Genomic DNA, 19,154 nt, shown 5'->3' with positions numbered 1-19,154 from the left:
ACTGAAATCAAACATGGTTAGTTTTTTTTTTCTTTAAGCATAATTTTAAATAAATATTAATACTCAAGTTCTAGTGATTGATTTATTTATTTATTATTCATTTATCAAATACGTCTTAAAAGAAAAAGACACTGAAATGAAATCAAGAAAAAAAAGAAGGGATAAAGAATTATTTGCATTTGATAGGAAAAAGACGAAAGAGTAAGTAGAAAAGTGAAAATGGCTGGAAGCTAAGGCCAAAAACATGCCGCGAGCAAGTTAGCTTTAAAAGCAGAGACAAAACATGTATCTCATCAATCTAGAGAACTCACTCTCTTATTTTGTACTAGTCAAGTTGGCTCCACCATCATCAAACCGGGATGAAACGTGAGGAGTGAGTGTTCCCTCGGGTCTTGAACCCTAAATTAAGAACATCTCCTCTAAGGATCACCATCCATCATTTGTTCATGGCCCCCGTTGCGACCCAATGTCCACTCCTCCTATAATACAAAGATGACACAATTAATAAATATCATGGATACCATGCCAAATCACAACTTTGGGAAGAATATGGATGGATCCTTACTCATATCTCTATATTACCATCAACTTTCGAGTGAAATTAAAATAAGTATAATATAAATCAAAAAATTGAACATGTGTAATATTCATATTTCAAGTTCAAAAGACTCTTATATGAAAGGGTATATTAAAAAATAATGTAAATTATTAAAAAAAACTATCATCTAACACATTAAAATTTTGGATTGAATTGATTCTTTATGTATATCTCACTCTTTCTACCAGAATCAACCTTTGACACCGTCACATGTAAGCAGAGCTTTTTATTTTACTCTCGTTCGTAATATACATAAATATGCATCTTATATATATCCTCCAAATTTCTTACATATATTAACCTCAGCGTCGGAGTGTGGCATATGTTATTTTTTAACATATTATTAATTATAACTTACACTACACTTGCAATTTTGTTCCCTTTCAGAAGATGTTATGGCTTCGCCATTGACATCACCCCTCTTGTCCACATGAACGCAGAGGGGTGCACCTGATTTTTATTAGCTCAAACACAAAAATAACCATGTCCAGGTAAACACCTCTAAACAAACATGAATCAAACATTTTTTAACCAATCTATTAAGGTATAATTTAAGATTTAGATCCCTTAAGTGAGTTATGGTCATAAAAGTCTTAGAGAAATGATTGCATACTTAATCGTAAAAAAAAAAAAAATTATCAAAATAATTTATTTAAATTTTTTATATTATGTTAATTATTTAATTTCACATGAATAATTTGATGTTTTGGAATTATTTTTTATGGATCTGTTAGAGAAATATAAAATTATTAATATAATCTGAACTAATAATTTAAATTTTTAGATTGAATATTAATTTTTAATATAATATTAGAGCTTTCATAACTAAGTGGTCACCAGATCTCTCTAGCTTAAATTTTTGATTTGAATTGATTCTTTACAAAATTTCAGAATAAATTATCTTTTACAAGCAAGAGAAATAAATAATAATTATTGAATCATGCATCTAAAATTAGAGGAAAAAAATGATTTATCTCTCATAATAACCTATATAATGCTCCCGCAACCACAACACATTGATTGATCATACCTGTGAGAAAAATAACTATTTGCTGTTGTGAAAGTGAGATGAGAAAATCTCACTTAATCATTTATGAATGATTAATCAAAATCAATTATGAGCACATGGAGCAACTGGGCAAATCAGGGTCAGAATCAATTTTTGTCTTGATGTCAGCAATGACGACTCGGGGGCATAGTAATTTTTTTTTTAAACATAACCTAATTACTATTTTTTATTGAATCAATGATCTGTTTGGACGAGTTTTTTTTTTCTTCAAAAGCTATTTTTTTTCAAGAAAAAAAGTATTTTTCGTTTTTAATTCGTTTGGATATCTGTTTTTTAAAAAATAGATGTTACAAAAAAAAGTCAAAAATTTACTTTTTTCAGAAACTAAAAATTTTAACTTAAAAAAAAAACAGAAATCAAAAGTCAAATATTTTTTTTCAAAAACTAAATATTTTTATAAAAATATAAATAGCTTTAACTTTTGTAAAAAGTACTTCTAAAATAAGAAAGTGATAAAAATTACTTTTTCTAAAAGATAAAACAAACGACCTCTAAAGCTTCTTCGATATTTCTACTTTTCGACTTTTTCAGAGATAAAGATTTTAAGTTCTTCTCAAATATGACACGTTAAGGATTGAATTAAAACTTTTTTTTTATTACTCAATTCTCATAACTAAAATTATTTGATAGCATAGCAACTTTATCCACAACATCCGATCCTGCCGAAGCAACATCAATAGCAATGGCTTTTTTTTATATTTATTTTACCACTAAATTTATATTATTTTATTTGTCATATTACTTTAATTTTACATTTATATAAATTTAATTCAATTGTTTTAACTCGTGATCCACCGAGAGAATCAATAATTTTATTGATCAATATCTCAGCAGAATGAACCACCAAAAAGAAAATATCTCAGCGGAATGAATAACCTGTCAAAATTAAATTTTGATCATAAATGAAAAATCTTGAGGAGATGGGACCATAGGTGTTGAGCCCCGTGAATAGTGTAACTCTAACATACCGGTCTAAAGCATTACATTAACTAGGAGGATTTTATGTTGGGATGACGTCCCTCGATCATCGTGCAAGTGGTTCAATGCTCGGGTAGTAAAAAACATCCTCTGCTACAAAAGAATAAAAATCATAGGAAGTCTAGAAAATCCTTTTTCTCACAAATAAGATTGAGGATATTTTAACTATCAAAAATTTTTACTACTAATTTATTATTCATCACATCATTATTAGATTAAAGAGAGATAATATTAAAAAGTTTTGAAGAGGGAGAAAATATTAATCTAATAGTGATTAAATAGGTAGTAAGTTAGTAGTGAAAAATTTTGGTAGTGAGAATATTCTTTCTCATCAAATAATAGGATTATAAGGATCAAGCTTCCCTAAAATCAGTAGAGGTTTACACTCAAATTTCATCAATAATTGGTGGTTATAAAAAAAAATTTAAAGAGGTCTCGCACTCAAATTTCTCTTCGAAGGATTCTCATAATATCTCTAAGAAACTGTTTGGTAGGTGTATATTTTTTAGAATCCTAAAAAAGCTCATTTGAGATTCCAATTAACCTGCCGTTTGGTAGAGGTGTTGCAAAAATTTTCCGATGATTCCAGATTATCCAGCATTTTCATTGTAGTACAAAATAAAGATGAAAATACCATCAAGAAATACCACAAAATATGTGGTATTTGTTGAATCCGATTTCTTGGACAAATTTAACTTTTTTTTTAGGGATTTTTTTTACCCTTTGTTGGATCGTGCCCTCTCTTTCATGTTCCTCTGCTCTTTCTCTTTTTCTTTTCTCTCTCATAATTCTAACTTTTTCTTTTCTCTCTCATAATTCTAACATCGATATTTCATAACCTATTTCCATCACCAATTATCGACCACCTCTGCGAAGGCTTTCTATTCAAAGCTTTGGAATATAAAAACAAAAAGTATACACAAAAATATATCAATTTTATTCTTTTGAGTTTTCTCTAAAAATGGTGTGGGTTAATGTTGAATAGCTGCCGCTGCTGGTTTAGTTGAATTTGATTTTTGTCTACACAAACCCACAATTGTTGTGTAGCTGGCTTGACTCCCCAAATCGGTTATTACGTGCGAGGGTCTAATTAAGTCGCCGGAAAATGTTGAGAGGGATAAATGTTAGAGAGGAATCACCAAAAAGAGAAAGATGAAAAGTATGGGTAAAGGTTAATTTTGTAAAATCACTCCACAATCCCAACAATATTTAACAATCAATGAAACATAGAATAAGTATACTTAAGTTAATATTCCTATTAATATTTTGACCTACCAAACAGTTTTTTTTATTACATTCTTGGAAAATTCACTTTCTCAGTATATTCTCGGTAATCATAATTCTCAGACATAAAAAAATTTCTCCTCTCTCAAACGCCCTCTGAGTTTAGGTTACTTGCTTCTATCCTTTCCTTTTACAGAGGTCTCTATTTCTTTATGTAGGCAAGGTGAGGTCCTCCATCTTCTTCTAGAATCTTCTCTAATAATTAGGTAATGTTCATTGAGGTCATTGTTCAGACGTTGAGTCATACACCAATAAATTATGCTTAGCCACCGAGCATTAATGATAGATACACTCCAACAAATCTCTCCCTTTCGACTTTAATGCGTCGAGTCCAGCAGCTTGGCACCTTGATAGCAATCTTCAAACCTCCTTGCTGGCACTGACTTTATCATCATCTTGGACCAATTCAGGTTAGTGTGCACTTTAATGAGTTCGAGTTGTCTATCTTCCGCCACACCCTGGATCTAGTGATACCTACATCAATGTATTTTGTGCGTGAGGGATAAGTCGAGTTCTTCATCAGTTGAATTGCATTCTAATTATCACACTTCAGCTCGTACCTTGTTTTACTCATGATTGAGTGCAATGAGAAACTTCTTTATCCACATCATCTCCTTGCAAGTTTTCGTCACTACTATGTATTCGACCTTGGTCGTCTAAAGTGCAACACAGTTCTGCAATTTTGATTGCCAAGAGACACTCATTCTTCTAATGTCATCGAGTAGCCCATTGTCGACTTTCTTGAGTTGCATCTCCCCCTTAAATCAACATTCATAAAGCCTTCCGGTATAACTTTAAATCTTCAAATTGGAGGCATGGGCTTGAAGTTCCTCTAATGTACTTGAAAATCCATTTAACAACTTCTCAGAGTTCTTTTACGGGATTCGACAAATATTGGTTCATCATTCCAACAGCATATGCCAAGTCGAGTTTATTGCATATATCAAGTTTTCGACGGCGGACTGTTCCTGGGAGTTTTCTTTTGTATCATGGACTCCAATTTCGTCCATAACTCATGCACATTGGTGAACAGAGATATATGCTCAAAAAGGCTTTTGTCAATGTACTTTCTAATTATGACCACAACCTTTCTGTTCAAGATCTCCCATTTTTTTCGTTCTTTCCTTCAAGCATCTCAGTATTGAGGATGGGCTCGTATAAGTCTTTGCAGAACACATGGTCCTTCATCATTAGTCTCCAAGAAGTTATCTGCAGTAAGTTTGAACATGTCTCCATCATGAGATATTTCATCAGTCTCCATTTCGTTTAGTCAAAAATCTTTGAACTCGGGCTCCAATACCACTGTTGGGACGAGGTCCCTCAATCAGCGCAAAAATGGTTCACAAGTCGGGTAGTAAAGCCCATAGCTTGTCATTTAGAGGTCGGCCTATGATTTACAAGTCGAGCCACACAAAGAAATAACTGGATTACAAGGATCAAACTTCCCTAGTATAACCAAATGTTTACACTCAAAGTTCATCAACAAAGGTGGTATCAAAGTTATTTTCTGAAAAGATCTCACACTCAAACTTCTCTTTAGAGGGTTCTCACAATATCTCTAAGCTTAGGTTACTTCTTCTATCCTTTTACAAAAGTCTCTATTTCTTTATGTAGACAAGCTGATGCCCTTCACCTTCTTTTAAAATTTTCTTTAATAACAAGGTATATAACATTCATTGATGCAATAGTTCAGACATTGAGTCATGCATCAATAAATATAGTGCATGCTTAGTCACAAAGTATTAATGGAGGAACACACTCTAATATTTTAATCATTTAATTATAAATTACTTACATCATTTTTATATGCTTATATATGTTTTGATATTACTATTTATGTGTGTTTCCTAAAATAAAAAATCATTTTATGGTAAATAAGTGAAAAAGGGATAAAAGAAGAAAAATGTGATAAATAATGTAAATTATATATATTCATGGGTTTCATTTTTTTCATATAATAGGAGAAAATTTTCTCATGATATAGACACATTTTATATAGGGCTCACATATATTAAAAAAATAGAAAGATAAAAGAAAATGTTGCACGGATATTTATACATAAAATTAGGGGAAATAAGTCCTTATAACATGAAAAAAATGTTCTCCCTACATTTATACATAAAATTAGGGGGATTAGTATTTCTCATGTTGTAGGAGATGAAATCATCTCTTACACACACATAAAAGTATGTGAGATCCATATTTTATTGTTCTCTCTTTTCTTTTTATCTGACCCCATATAATCCCACATATTTTTATGTATATGTTGAAAATAAAATTATTTCTTACCACATAAAAAAATATTAATCCGCTACAAGTATAACCCAAATACAATTTTTTAACTTAGATGTTTAAAACGAGGAAGAAAGGGAACAGTAAACAAAGTGTCACTATTTAACAAATTTTTTATCTAAATGTCACTCGAACAGTACTTTTTATCGGACTGTCACACGACGTTATTTGCTACGACTGGTAGCGAATTACGTTTGTCTATGATTTCGTGACACGTGACCATATTGTGTACCAAATTCGCTACCACTAGTAGCGAACTTCATCTAGTCAATTTTTTCTACAAAAATATGTCACGTGTCACAAAATTATTAGCTAACGTAATTTATTATCAGGTGTATCGAATTACGTAACAATTTGATAAAAAATAATATTCGCATGATATTTAAATAAATTTTTTATCAAACAATAACACTTATAAATAACTAAAACAGTTTATTTGCGACTCTTATAAATAACTAAAACAGTTTATTTGCGTAGAAAATCTGTACGAAAACACTGTTCTTTTTTCAATCGTGACATTGACTGGATAAGAAACTCTACGGAGAAATTCGGCTCTTTTGTGTGTTTGTGTCTCACGTGCTCTAACTTTTTCTGACTCACACTGACACTGTTGCAGCCACATTATTCTACAGGGGTGGAAAGTAATAGCATAGTGGGTCACTTTATGGTAAGTTTCCAAGCATATCTCACATGTAAAGTTGTTTTATATTAAATGATTTATATAATATTAAAAAAAATTATGAAAAATTATATAACCGTAAGGATTCTTTTCAACAAATTATAAAATTATTTTTAAAATAAATAAATTTCTAAATAACTTAAACAATGTTATTTATGCTCAAACACGTCGACCTAAGAATTTCTCGTATGTAAAGATAATTAAATGCTGGGAATAAAAATACGAACAACGAATTCCTATATTGATTAGAAAAAAATTAAATGAGAATTATATAAATAAAAAGAATTATAAATCTAACTTTAGTATTTTATTTCTAAATATTATTTATTGATTTAATTAGTTCGATTTAAGTTGAATAAGATTACATCTAAGACAAAAAAAAATTTACTAAATTTTAATACCTTAAAATTTTGGCTTGAAAATGTGGTTTAATTATAATATATGTAATTCTGAAAAAAAATTATAAATATTATAAAGTTACATGTTCCTAACTTCGAAACAATAAATTTTTTTTAAAAAAAAATTATAACTTTAAAAAAATAAAAATTGTTAATTGGTATGGCACGCGATACGAGAATGGTCTGTAGTAAAATATATCGAGGGACAATGTACTATGAGTCTATGATAAACTCAAAAGACATTTACCTTTTTTTCATCCATATAAAGGCGTTCACCTTTTAGCTCGTTTAAAACAGTGCCATAGTTACTATTCGTGAGAGAGAATCCAAATAAGGACAAAAGAAAAATTTTGAATATTTGTTTTTAGTGAGAGACGTTTGCCTTTTTTCTTGCTTTAAAATTTAGAATTTGTTATACTCTCATTTTTTTTTTTTTTATATAAAGTTTGCTCATTTTAGCAAGAGTGTGACTCATGTTAAAATTAAGCATATCATAAAGTAATGATTTACGAAGATATTTATTTAGGAAAAAATGTTTGTTAAAAATACAAATTTATATTATTTTAATTGAAACTACTATATTTTGATAGATTTTTACCTTCTCACTCCTCCACAAATTTAGGAGAAAAAAGAAGAATAGAATATTATGGAGAAAGAAAAGATAAAAGTCCACCAAAATATAATAGTTTCACTTAAAATAACACAAAATTATTCATCTCATTTAAAATTACAAATATAAATACTCTTTTAACAAAAAAAATTAACCATAAAATATTTACTTAACATAATTTAATCTTGCTAATTAAATCAATATTCGTTAACTTTCTCTTATTTTTATTTTTTTCACATTCAAAGAGAATGATAGTAAAAAAATTTGATGCAAATCTTATATTATTATTATTTTGGATAAACCACATGTATCTTTCACGAGAGGTAATTCTGTTCAGAGCATGTCCAAGATTAAGGCTTTAAATCATTCTCAAAGATAATATTGGGAAGTATCGAATACATACACTCACTCCTATCTAATAAACTCTCATGCGTCAACTGAGCATTATGACTAGGGGTGTTCGCGGTCTGGATTTGATCGGTTTTGAAAGCAAAAATCATCTGATCCAATACCTTCGGTTTGATTATTTAATCATTCATTCGGTTTGAATTTTTTTTCAAATCCGATCCGATCCAATCCAATTTTTTTGGTTTAGATTGGATCAGTTTTCGATTTTTTGAAAATCATCAAATTTGTTTCATGATTATTGTGAAAATAACATCTTTTATATATATTGGCATTGTAAATTATTTTTTTTGAAATACAAAAGCATCAGTAAATAATAATATAGTTTTTTTTTGGGCAATGAGATATGAAGCCTACACAGATGAAATTTTGTTGATGATTATATTTTTTCTTGGATGTAGTTGATGGGTTAACAGGTCTTGGGTTTAGAAATTTTTGGGCTATGATTAGGAAAAAGCACAAGTAGGTAGAGGAAAATTAATAAATTGGATCGGTTTGGATTGGATCGGTTTTCATCAACCCATCCGAAAACCGATCCAATCCAATTAAAATTTGCAGTTTTTTTTCGGTTTTTGATTTTTCGGTTTTCGGTTTATTTGATTATTGGTTTTTCGATTCAATTTTTGCGGTTTGAATCGGTTTGGATTGGTTGATGAACACCCTTAATTATGACCCATCTAATGTAAGGATGCATTGCATAATTTTGTTGATTTGCGAGTGCTTATTTCCTTCTTAAATGTACAAAGTAATATTTTTATATTAGGCAAAAACACCCTTCTAAGACTATTGGGAAAAAAAATTGCCTAATTAAAATTGATTGGATAAATTTTTTCAAATTAACGAAGTTAAACACGTAATTGGTATTGGCGAGACTAGTCCCGTCACTGGTACTATCATCATTAATGCTATCATCATTAATGCCATGTCAACATCATATAGGCAATCTATCACCGTAAAACTTTGGAATATCATAACTTTTGACTCGGATATCCAAATTAGGTAAAAAAAAGTTCACATAATTTTTTCGAGATCTACACAATGACATCTCATTTGATATATTTGATCTTCCATAAACATAGTTCAAATTTGCAATAATAGTTCTACAATCACAAGAACGTTTAAACCTAGAAGTTTCTAAGTTCTTTTCGAACCAAAACCATGAGCTGCGACACATGCCATTTATTGACACGTTTTATCTAAGTGAATAATGTTATTTAATTCCTTTTCTTATTTTTCAACTATCCAATAATAACAAATAACGACCGTGGTTTTATCTCCATCAATGCACACAGGCAACAATAGATAATAGTTTATTCTTACGGAACTTGTTGCTGAAAAAATCGTTGGCTCATAGGATAACCGTGGGAAACTAGGCCAAGAAATCGATGGCACATACTGTAGCTCATGATGTTGGTTCAGAAAGAACTCGAGAGCTTCCGAGTTTAAACAATCTTGTGATTGTAGAACTATGGTCAAATTTGAACTATGTTTGTGGGAGATAAAATATATCAAATGAGATGTCATTACGTAGATCTCAAAAATTTATGTGGAATGAAAAATACATAATTTGAATACCCGAGTCAAAAGTTATGACATTTTGAAGTTTTATGGTGATGGACATCCTACGTCGAATAATCAGTTAAGCATGTTTGGGCTTTTTTATTGTGCTGCCTGCTAAGATCAATCGATTAATTTATTAAGGGGACGTTTGGTTCAGGAATTTTTTTTGGAATAGTAGGGAAATGAGATAGATAGAGAAATGATTGGAAAGATAGATAAAGTGAGATAGGTAGAAAAATGTAAAAAAAAGTTGTTTGGTGGGGAAAAACTTTACTGGGAAAATTAGGTAACTTTATGAAATCAACATTGCATTAAAAGCCAGATAACCGGTTTTCCGAAAAATCCCACCTTCAAATTGGGTTTCTAAACAGTGCGGATATCTATGTTTCTCATAAATCCATATAAATTGGATAGATGAGTTTTTGGTGAAAAACGTTGAAACAAACATGGTGTTTCTAAAAGCCATACTTGAGAAAGATAGATATCCGCTGAAAAGCTCCCAACCAAACACCACCTAAAGGACAAATGGTTCATTTCACATTTGACTATCGTAATATATATATATATATATATATATATATATATATATATATATATATATATATATTGGGTGGCAATTTTTAACATGATCCGTTGATACGAAACAAAAGATTTGCGTTGAGGTCAATCCATTTTAAAATTTGTATGTGTATGGGTTGAAAAAAAATGACCAGAAAATATTTATGTCGTGTCGCGTATCAATCTGCAAATTCAAATTTGGCCCGCATTAATTTTTTAATTGGTTATTCATGTTGTATCGTGTCTTAAATAATTTATTCACGTCTTATCGTATCGTATTAATCCATATTATAAGTAGCATAATTTGGGATTGATAGGTTATCCATATTATGTCAACCCTCATAATAAGTGATACACTTTGAATTGCGGGTTATTCATATCGTATCGTGTCAACTAATAAAATAAATAGATCGTATTCATGTCAAAAATTTGAACCCAATTTTAAATTCGTGTTATGTTTATGTTAAATGTATTTGTGTTCGTGTTGTGAAGTCGTATTGACTTGAATTGCCAGCTCTGTACATAGTGATTAATTTTTTTTTCAACATAGCATGTTCTGAGGCTCTTGGCAATGTAGCTAAATAATTTTTTTTTTCCAACATAGCATGCTACTTAATGAGATTCAAATCTTACCCCAGCCGGATATTTCATTTCAGGTAAAAAGAAGTAAGACAGTGGACCTGGAACTACTTGATCCCTTTTCCTAGATGACGTTTTTTGTTGTGAAATATTGTGAACTTTGTATGAAGTCAGAGTGAGTGACTAAAAAACAATGTACTTGAAATTTAAGTATCCAAGATAATATTGTAATGAATTGATTTTTAGTTTGATAATAATAGATGACTGTATTTTATCTGTTTTTATTTTATTTTATTTAAGTGTGACTTGTCAACTCCGGAAATGGGGTGTCACCACCTCTGAAACACTGACTCATTTTTTTTTGTGAATTGTACGTGTCGGACACATGTCAGACATGGACACGCTCTGACACGCGTTTGACATGCGATCAATATTTTATGATACATGGTCAACTCTTCGACACATTTTTTGACACGCAGTCAACTTTTTTCGACACGTGATTAACGCTCAGACACATTTTTCTTTAGTCTTAATTTTATTTTATTAACTAAAAATAGAAAAAATCATTTATAAATCAATTTTTTTCTATTATGAAATTTGACATGAAAAATTAACAAGGTACGAAAAATTATTTTTGTTTATATTTATATTATGAAATTTAAATATTTGATTGGTTATATGACCTATTATGGATTATATTAAATATAAATTATGTTATATATATTAAAAATATTATTTAATATCAAAACGTGTCCCTACGTGTCAAAATATGCTATTTTTTAAAATTAACGTGTCGGCGTGTCGTATCGTGTCCTGTGTCAGTGTCTGTACATCATAGGTTACCACTGAGCACAAAAATAATAGAAGAAAAAAATATTATAATAAAATATGATGGAAACTTACAAAGCTAATTTCTTTTTCTTCTATTTATTGTTTATCTTGTTTTTTTGTTTTTTCTCTTATTTCTTTTAACAGTGATAGAAAAGATTAAAATTGAAAAAAATGAAAACAAAGAAAAAGAACAAATACATCTAAATAAAAAAAAGAAACTAAACTGAGGAACAAAAGGAAAAAATAGAAGAAAAAATAAGATCAAACATGTTAGAAACTTACAATACTGATTTATTTTTTTTCTATTTATTTGTTGTCTTATTTTTTCTTATATTTTTTTCTTCTCTCCAGTCTATTTCCTTTTTTATGATTTTTTTTTTACTTTTAGTCTTTTTGGTTGCTGTTATGAGTTTTCAATATATTGATTTTATTTTTTCTTCTATTTTTTTTGTCCTGGTCTATTTTATTTTGCATGATTTAGACATATTTGATATTTTTTTTAATTTTTATTTTATTTACTTTTAACTTTTTTTTGTAAGTGTTGCAAGTTTTCAATATATTTTTATTTTTTTAAGAAGGGTAAAGTAAATAGATCAGTTGATTTTATAACGGTGTGGTGTTAACGATGAGTTTGGATTGAAAAATCATAGGGATTAAGTAATTAAGAAAAAAATATACAAGGAATAAGTGATTTAAAATAAAATCATAGGGGAATTTTATAATTTTTTCTATTTTAAATATAAAAAAATACAACAGTGAAAGTAGAAAAGTTATCATTTACCCAAAAAAAAAGTTATCTATATTTATTTCAAAAATGACATCAATTTGGGCTAAAAGATTAAAAAGTTATAATGAGAAAGACTATTATAATTCTTGAAATAAATTATAATTAGAAAAATACCGTGATTTTTATCCCAAAACGATATTATTTTAAACTCAGTATAAATAATTTATCAACATTAACCGTAGAAAAATCAACCTTAAAGATAACATTTCATACTCCAATTTATTGATTTATTTACCATTTAGTTCAAGAAATATTAGAATTTTTATTTTAATCCTCAGGCAAATTTTGACCGGTCTACCTCCAACTCCAAGGCTCCAACCATCTGACCAAGATTCATTAATAGTTTTCAATTCGAACAATAATTTACGATATAAAGGCAGACACGTGAAGCGAACCGTCGTTTCATAAATGTACGAGTCTGTCTTTGGACAGGGTTAAAGAAGAAAAGGAAATACTAGAGTTTAAATAAGGATTAAAATATTTTTTTAATTTTTTTTTTGGTAAACATTTTTTTAATTCTTTATGCATATGATAAAAAAGTTGGAAAAAAACTACTCTTATGTTACATGAGACAAATTTATCTCCTACACATCACTCGATAATTGTGTCATCTTTTTTTTCAGATGGTGGAGCCCACAAGTTTATCTCTATGACATGAGATAATTTATTTCTTTTAAATGAGATTAATAAAACTCAAAAAAGTTTGTTATTTAGTTTTTGTAAATATAATCATTTGTAATATTTTCTTTATCACATGTTATCATTATAATACTGTGAAATTAATAAAAATAAATTTTTTTATTTAAAATTTAAATTAAAAAAATCACTCACTTTTTTCCTCATAATTTTTATTTCTTGTATTTATCTCTCTCTTAAAATGACATAAACTTATGTCATTTAAAAAGACAAACATCAAACCCAATTTTAAAACAAAATGTTCTTAAAAAAGTCACAAAAAGTATAAATTATTGTATTTCTCATTAAAAATTGTCGTTAAATTTTATTTAATTTTTAATTATATTCCTTAAACAAACTTTTTTTATACATTTTAAAAATTCAGTATTAATAAATATATCAACAGATTCTTTTTCTTTTCTTGAAAAAAGTACTTCATATACACAAAAAAAAAAAACTAAAATTATGTGGGGAGTAACATTATTCTAATACTCTTATTCTAAATGATGTATATAAAAAAAAAAACATTATTCTAATTTTTTTTTTGAAAAGTTAGAGGAGGAACTATGGATGTGATCACCTTCCTTTTTCTTCATTGATTTTGCTGCCAGCTTTTCGGCAATGTGTCCGTTGCAGTGGTTGGTTTGACAAAATATGTTAATGGCACCAAATAAATAATAAAAAAAAAGGGGAAATAATGGGAAGAAGTCAAGAGAAAAAAGCTGTGGGTGATGCCGCGGTTGAAAGCAAAATGTCAAACGCTACGATTTAGATTTTTGGGAACTGAGGTTTGACAGCTCCTTCGCCTCGTTCACTGCGTCACTACCCCTATTCTCCCGCTTTTTCTATTTTTATAATCGTAATAACAATATTTTCAATTCTCGCTCTTTTTCTGTTAACCAATTCACATTTTAATCAAATATTTTTATTTATAATTTATCAAGATTTGCTGCAAATTTTTTTTTTTTACCCCGCTGACAAAATAAAATAAAATGAGTGAGTCTTGTTATAAAAAGAAAAGAGAGAACAAATTAATAAAATTTACTCACTTTTATGTTACTGTGACAATATTTTTTTCTGAAGTAATAACATAAATATTAGACCCATGAAAAATATAGTTTTTATGTTGCATGAGATAATTTAATCTCATGTAATATGAGAAATAATAATGCATAACATTATTATATACTTTAAATAAAGGAAAAAATGTCTCAGGAGATAAAATTATCTCATGGAACTCTAAAACTATGTCGGTTCGAAGGTTGAAGGAATTAATAAAAGATATATTAATTTTACCAAAATACTTATAAATTTCCTGAAACCTCAAAATGACGTAGTTTCAAGATTGTTGGAAATAAATTTATCTTCTGTGATAAGAGAAACAATAAATTTAAAAAGGAAAAAAATGTTTCTCCTTTGAGGGTTGGGAAAATAATGAAAATATATTTTATCAAGATTTGTATCTCTTAGAGTATAATATAAGGGGTTTATGTTCGTCCTGTTATAGGATGGACTTTAGGGTTCTGGAAGATACTATGTCCTCAAACATAAAATGTCTTCACACACTAATACGAGACTTTTCAGCGTGCTTTATTCTCACTCGTACATTTTTCATGAAAACTTTCCATGAGGTCACCCATTCTATAATTGTTCCAAGTTAAACACGTTTAACTATAGAGTTCTTCCGTTCTGGACTATCGAAAAATAGATGCATTTAGTACCAATTAATTCTTATAAATTATCCCTAACTGTACAGTCCCATACCTGCACAATCTCTAAAATTTCTCTCTTCCGAGTGTTGATTCGATTCATTCATGTACTCCATTGAAAGCCTGTTAGAAGCCATTCATTTTTTGTGTCCTTTTACAACAATCACTCTTCACTGTTATCGGTGCTCGGAATGTTACAAGTGTCTTTGAAAATAAACTTTATAACAAAAGGTGTTATAAAGCTGCAATATAGTATCATTGTAATTCCAAATTGAACCCCCCCCCCCTAGTTTCATTTATGTTCAATGAAATTTAAATAAATTGGAGAACATTGGAAAGTGTGAATAGGGTTTAGCAAATTGTGTTTATACGTTGTAATAAGGTTGGCTTGGAAGACGACGAAACCGTAGATAAAATATCTTCCCTCAAATTGCTTTTCACTTTGTATAATTTTCCGACCACAACTGTACAATACCTACCCACCACCACCATTCCTCTACCCTTCTCTTGACTAGCTAGTTTAAATTCCATGCATCATATCATATCATATGGTAACATCATATAATAATAAATAATAATAATAATAACAACATTATGCTTAGGAACATATAAATAAAATCAAAATGCACAAGGACGAAGAGCTAACCGCCGTAACGAGTGTCACCTCTTCCTCCCTTTTCTTGTTTTGCACCCCATGGATGGGAGATATCAGAACCATCCAAAAGGCAAAAGGCATAGAGAACCGTGTTAGAAAAAAAGAGAGAGAGGGAATCCTATAGCCACTGTCCCAATCTTCACAACGTTATCTGCTTGTAATAACTTAGCATATGCTTCTTACAAATTTGACAAAAAAAAAAAAACACAAACACACACACACACATGGATTTGTTTTAACTTATGTTATATAATATATATAATACCCCCCCTTAATTATTTCACCTAGAAAAAGTGCATCACATGTTCAAAAATTTTCCAATCTTATTTTGCTCCCCCAAATGGCTGCTTGTGTTTTGTTCAATGGTGAAGACGGAAGTGGAAGTGGTAATAGTCCTTTAACAACAAGTGCCTCTAACTCCAACAGCAACATGAGTGGTGAAGAACACCACACACTTCAACAACAACAACAACAACATGGTATGCCTCAGCAGCTCCGAAAAATAGTGAGAAAGAGAATGGCTTCTGAGATGGAAGTAGTTCATCCCACACCACCACCACCACCACCACAATACAACTCTTCCTCCACCACAACCATTGATTATCCTAGGTTTCCTCGCCGAAGCACCACCAACATAACAGCAGAAAAAGGGGTCAAAACAACAACCTTAGCCGCAGGTATTTGTAACTATGATTATAATAATAATAATAATAATAGTAATAGTAATAATAATAACAGTAACACCATCAATAATAATAATAATAATAATAATAATACTTCATCAAGAGATAACGTTGGTGTTCCAAATTACCCCACTGTGACGGTCACAACCAACTACTCCACTATGCTTCTACCTTCTTCTTCTGCTTCTGCTATCTCTATACCTTCTGCTACTACCATTCACCACCATCATTTTCAAGGACTTGAAAGCCAAGACCAGAACAACAACCCTGTACCTGCAGTGTGTGGATTCTCTGGTTTGCCACTGTTTCCATCTCAAAGCCAAAGAAATAGAGACAACAACAACAATAACAACATCAGAAACAGTAGTAGCAGTACTATAAGTGGTGGTAACATTGTTGACGTGGTTGCTTCTTCTTCTCCTTCCATGGAAGACAACTCAGGTAATTGGATTGATGGTATATTGAAGGATCTTATCCACAGTTCAAACAGTGTTTCCATTCCTCAGCTTATCAACAACGTGAGGGAGATTATATATCCTTGCAACCCAAACCTTGCTATGGTTCTTGAATATAGGCTTCGTCTTCTCACTGAGTCCACCACCTCACAAAACTCAAAAAGGACCAATGAAACTGTGCCTAATCCTATGTCCTCAGTGAAGCTCATGAATCATGGCATTGTTCCTCCCAATTTGCATTTCACAGATTCATCAGGTTCTGCTGTTATGAATCAACATATGTTGTCCAATTGGGTTGTTCCTCCTCCTCCAATCACCACTCACCACCACCATGGCAACAACAACAATAACCCTTCAGTTTCATTGGTTACTTTACCTTCACCACCATCAACACAACAGGGTTATTCTCCACCACAAGAGAAGCATCAGCAGCAAGAAAATCAAAACCACCCTCAGATTAATCAAGAGGAAGATCTCTCAGCAGCAGCAGCAGCAGCAGCAGCAGCAACAGCTAGCAGCACTGAAATGGTGGTAACAAGAAAGAAGAAAGAGGAGATGCAACAACAGAAGAAGAAAGATGAAGAAGGGTTGCACCTCCTCACTTTGCTTCTTCAGTGTGCAGAAGCAGTTTCAGCTGAGAATCTAGAAGATGCAAACAAGATGCTGTTAGAGATTTCCCAACTCTCCACGCCATTTGGTACATCAGCACAACGTGTAGCAGCATATTTCTCTGAAGCCATATCAGCAAGACTAGTGAGTTCATGCTTGGGAATATACGCAACACTTCCACATACCCATCATAGCCACAAGGTAGCATCAGCTTTCCAAGTCTTCAATGGGATTAGTCCTTTTGTGAAGTTCTCACATTTCACAGCAAACCAAGCAATTCAAGAAGCATTTGATAGGGAAGAGAGGGTGCACATCATAGATCTGGATATAATGCAAGGTTTGCAATGGCCTGGTCTCTTTCACATTCTGGCTTCAAGACCTGGTGGACCCCCTTATGTGAAGCTCACTGGACTTGGTACCTCCATGGAAGCACTTGAAGCTACGGGTAAGCGTTTATCTGATTTTGCAAATAAACTTGGCCTTCCCTTTGAGTTCTTTCCCGTTGCTGAAAAAGTTGGGAACCTTGACCCTGAGAGGCTCAATGTTAGCAAGACTGAAGCTGTTGCTGTTCATTGGTTGCAACATTCCCTCTACGATGTCACTGGTTCAGACACAAACACTTTGTGGCTCTTGCAGAGGTTGGTAAATTTTAGGTGTTGCATTCATGTATAATATATAATTTACACCTTCATGAGTTATATAGCTGATATATGAGCTTAGTGGTTGTTTAGTTTGTGGATATATAGAAATAGTACTTTTCATGAAAGAATTCCCAAAACTTTTTTTCACCTTTATAGACTCTAGCATTCACTTTATGTCTGCCTTTTTTTCTTTTCTAAGCTAAATTGGAAACAATGATTATGTCTTGTTGTCAATTACTCTGCATATATATATATATGTGTGTGTATTAATGGACATAATGTATATACTATATAGAAAGTTCTGAAAGACATGGCTTTCATGTTATGATTACTAACATTGGCTTTTTTCTTTTTTTCTTTGTTTTTTCTATGTAAATAATTTCTGATAGCTTCTGAATTCATTGCATGGGACTTAATTGTATTATGCAGACTGGCTCCTAAAGTGGTGACAGTGGTAGAGCAAGACCTGAGCAATGCTGGTTCTTTCTTAGGAAGGTTTGTGGAAGCCATACACTACTATTCAGCACTTTTTGATTCCCTTGGTTCAAGCTATGGGGAAGAAAGTGAGGAGAGACATGTGGTGGAACAGCAACTACTTTCTAGGGAGATTCGTAATGTTCTTGCAGTTGGAGGGCCATCAAGGACTGGAGAACTCAAGTTCCATAACTGGAGGGAAAAACTTCAACAGTGTGGTTTTAGAGGTATCTCACTGGCTGGTAATGCTGCTACACAAGCTAGTTTACTCCTTGGGATGTTCCCTTCTGAAGGGTATACCTTAGTGGAGGACAATGGTATCCTTAAACTTGGTTGGAAAGACCTTTGCTTGCTTACTGCTTCAGCTTGGAGACCTCCCTTTCATAGTAGCTCATCCATTAACTAAATTTGATTTTAATCTTCTGTAGCATCCCTCTGTTCCTTAATTAAAAGAGAGATTGTTAGGTGTTTCCAAGGCATGCATGTGATTTTTTTTTTTCTTGCTAAATGTGTACCACTTTCAAGTAATGGCATTAAATATATAGCTAAAGTTAGAAGCACTACCATGTAGTTGAAGTGGTACACATTTAATGATATAAAGTGAGAAAATTCTCTTGCTTAGGGA

The 19,154-nt window shown here is 31.0% G+C and overlaps 1 protein-coding gene across 1 annotated transcript; it reads left to right on the top strand.

Annotated features, from left to right (window-relative positions):
* The first annotated feature begins 16,007 nt into the window (after positions 1–16,007).
* LOC133317645 (protein SCARECROW) lies at positions 16,008–18,935 on the top strand. The gene is made up of 2 exons (XM_061519506.1): positions 16,008–18,052; positions 18,485–18,935. Exons 1-2 carry the CDS (start codon positions 16,008–16,010, stop codon positions 18,933–18,935), a joined length of 2,496 nt encoding a protein of 831 aa, XP_061375490.1.
* The last annotated feature ends 219 nt before the right edge of the window (positions 18,936–19,154 follow it).

The sequence above is a fragment of the Gastrolobium bilobum genome, unplaced genomic scaffold (genome assembly GCF_033153095.1).
Source record: "Gastrolobium bilobum isolate Gb01-03AN ecotype WA unplaced genomic scaffold, APGP_CSIRO_Gbil_v1 utg356, whole genome shotgun sequence".
Lineage (NCBI taxonomy): Eukaryota > Viridiplantae > Streptophyta > Magnoliopsida > Fabales > Fabaceae > Gastrolobium > Gastrolobium bilobum.
The sequence above is the reverse complement of the archived record's forward strand: the minus strand, read 5'-3'. Positions and strand labels throughout refer to the sequence as shown.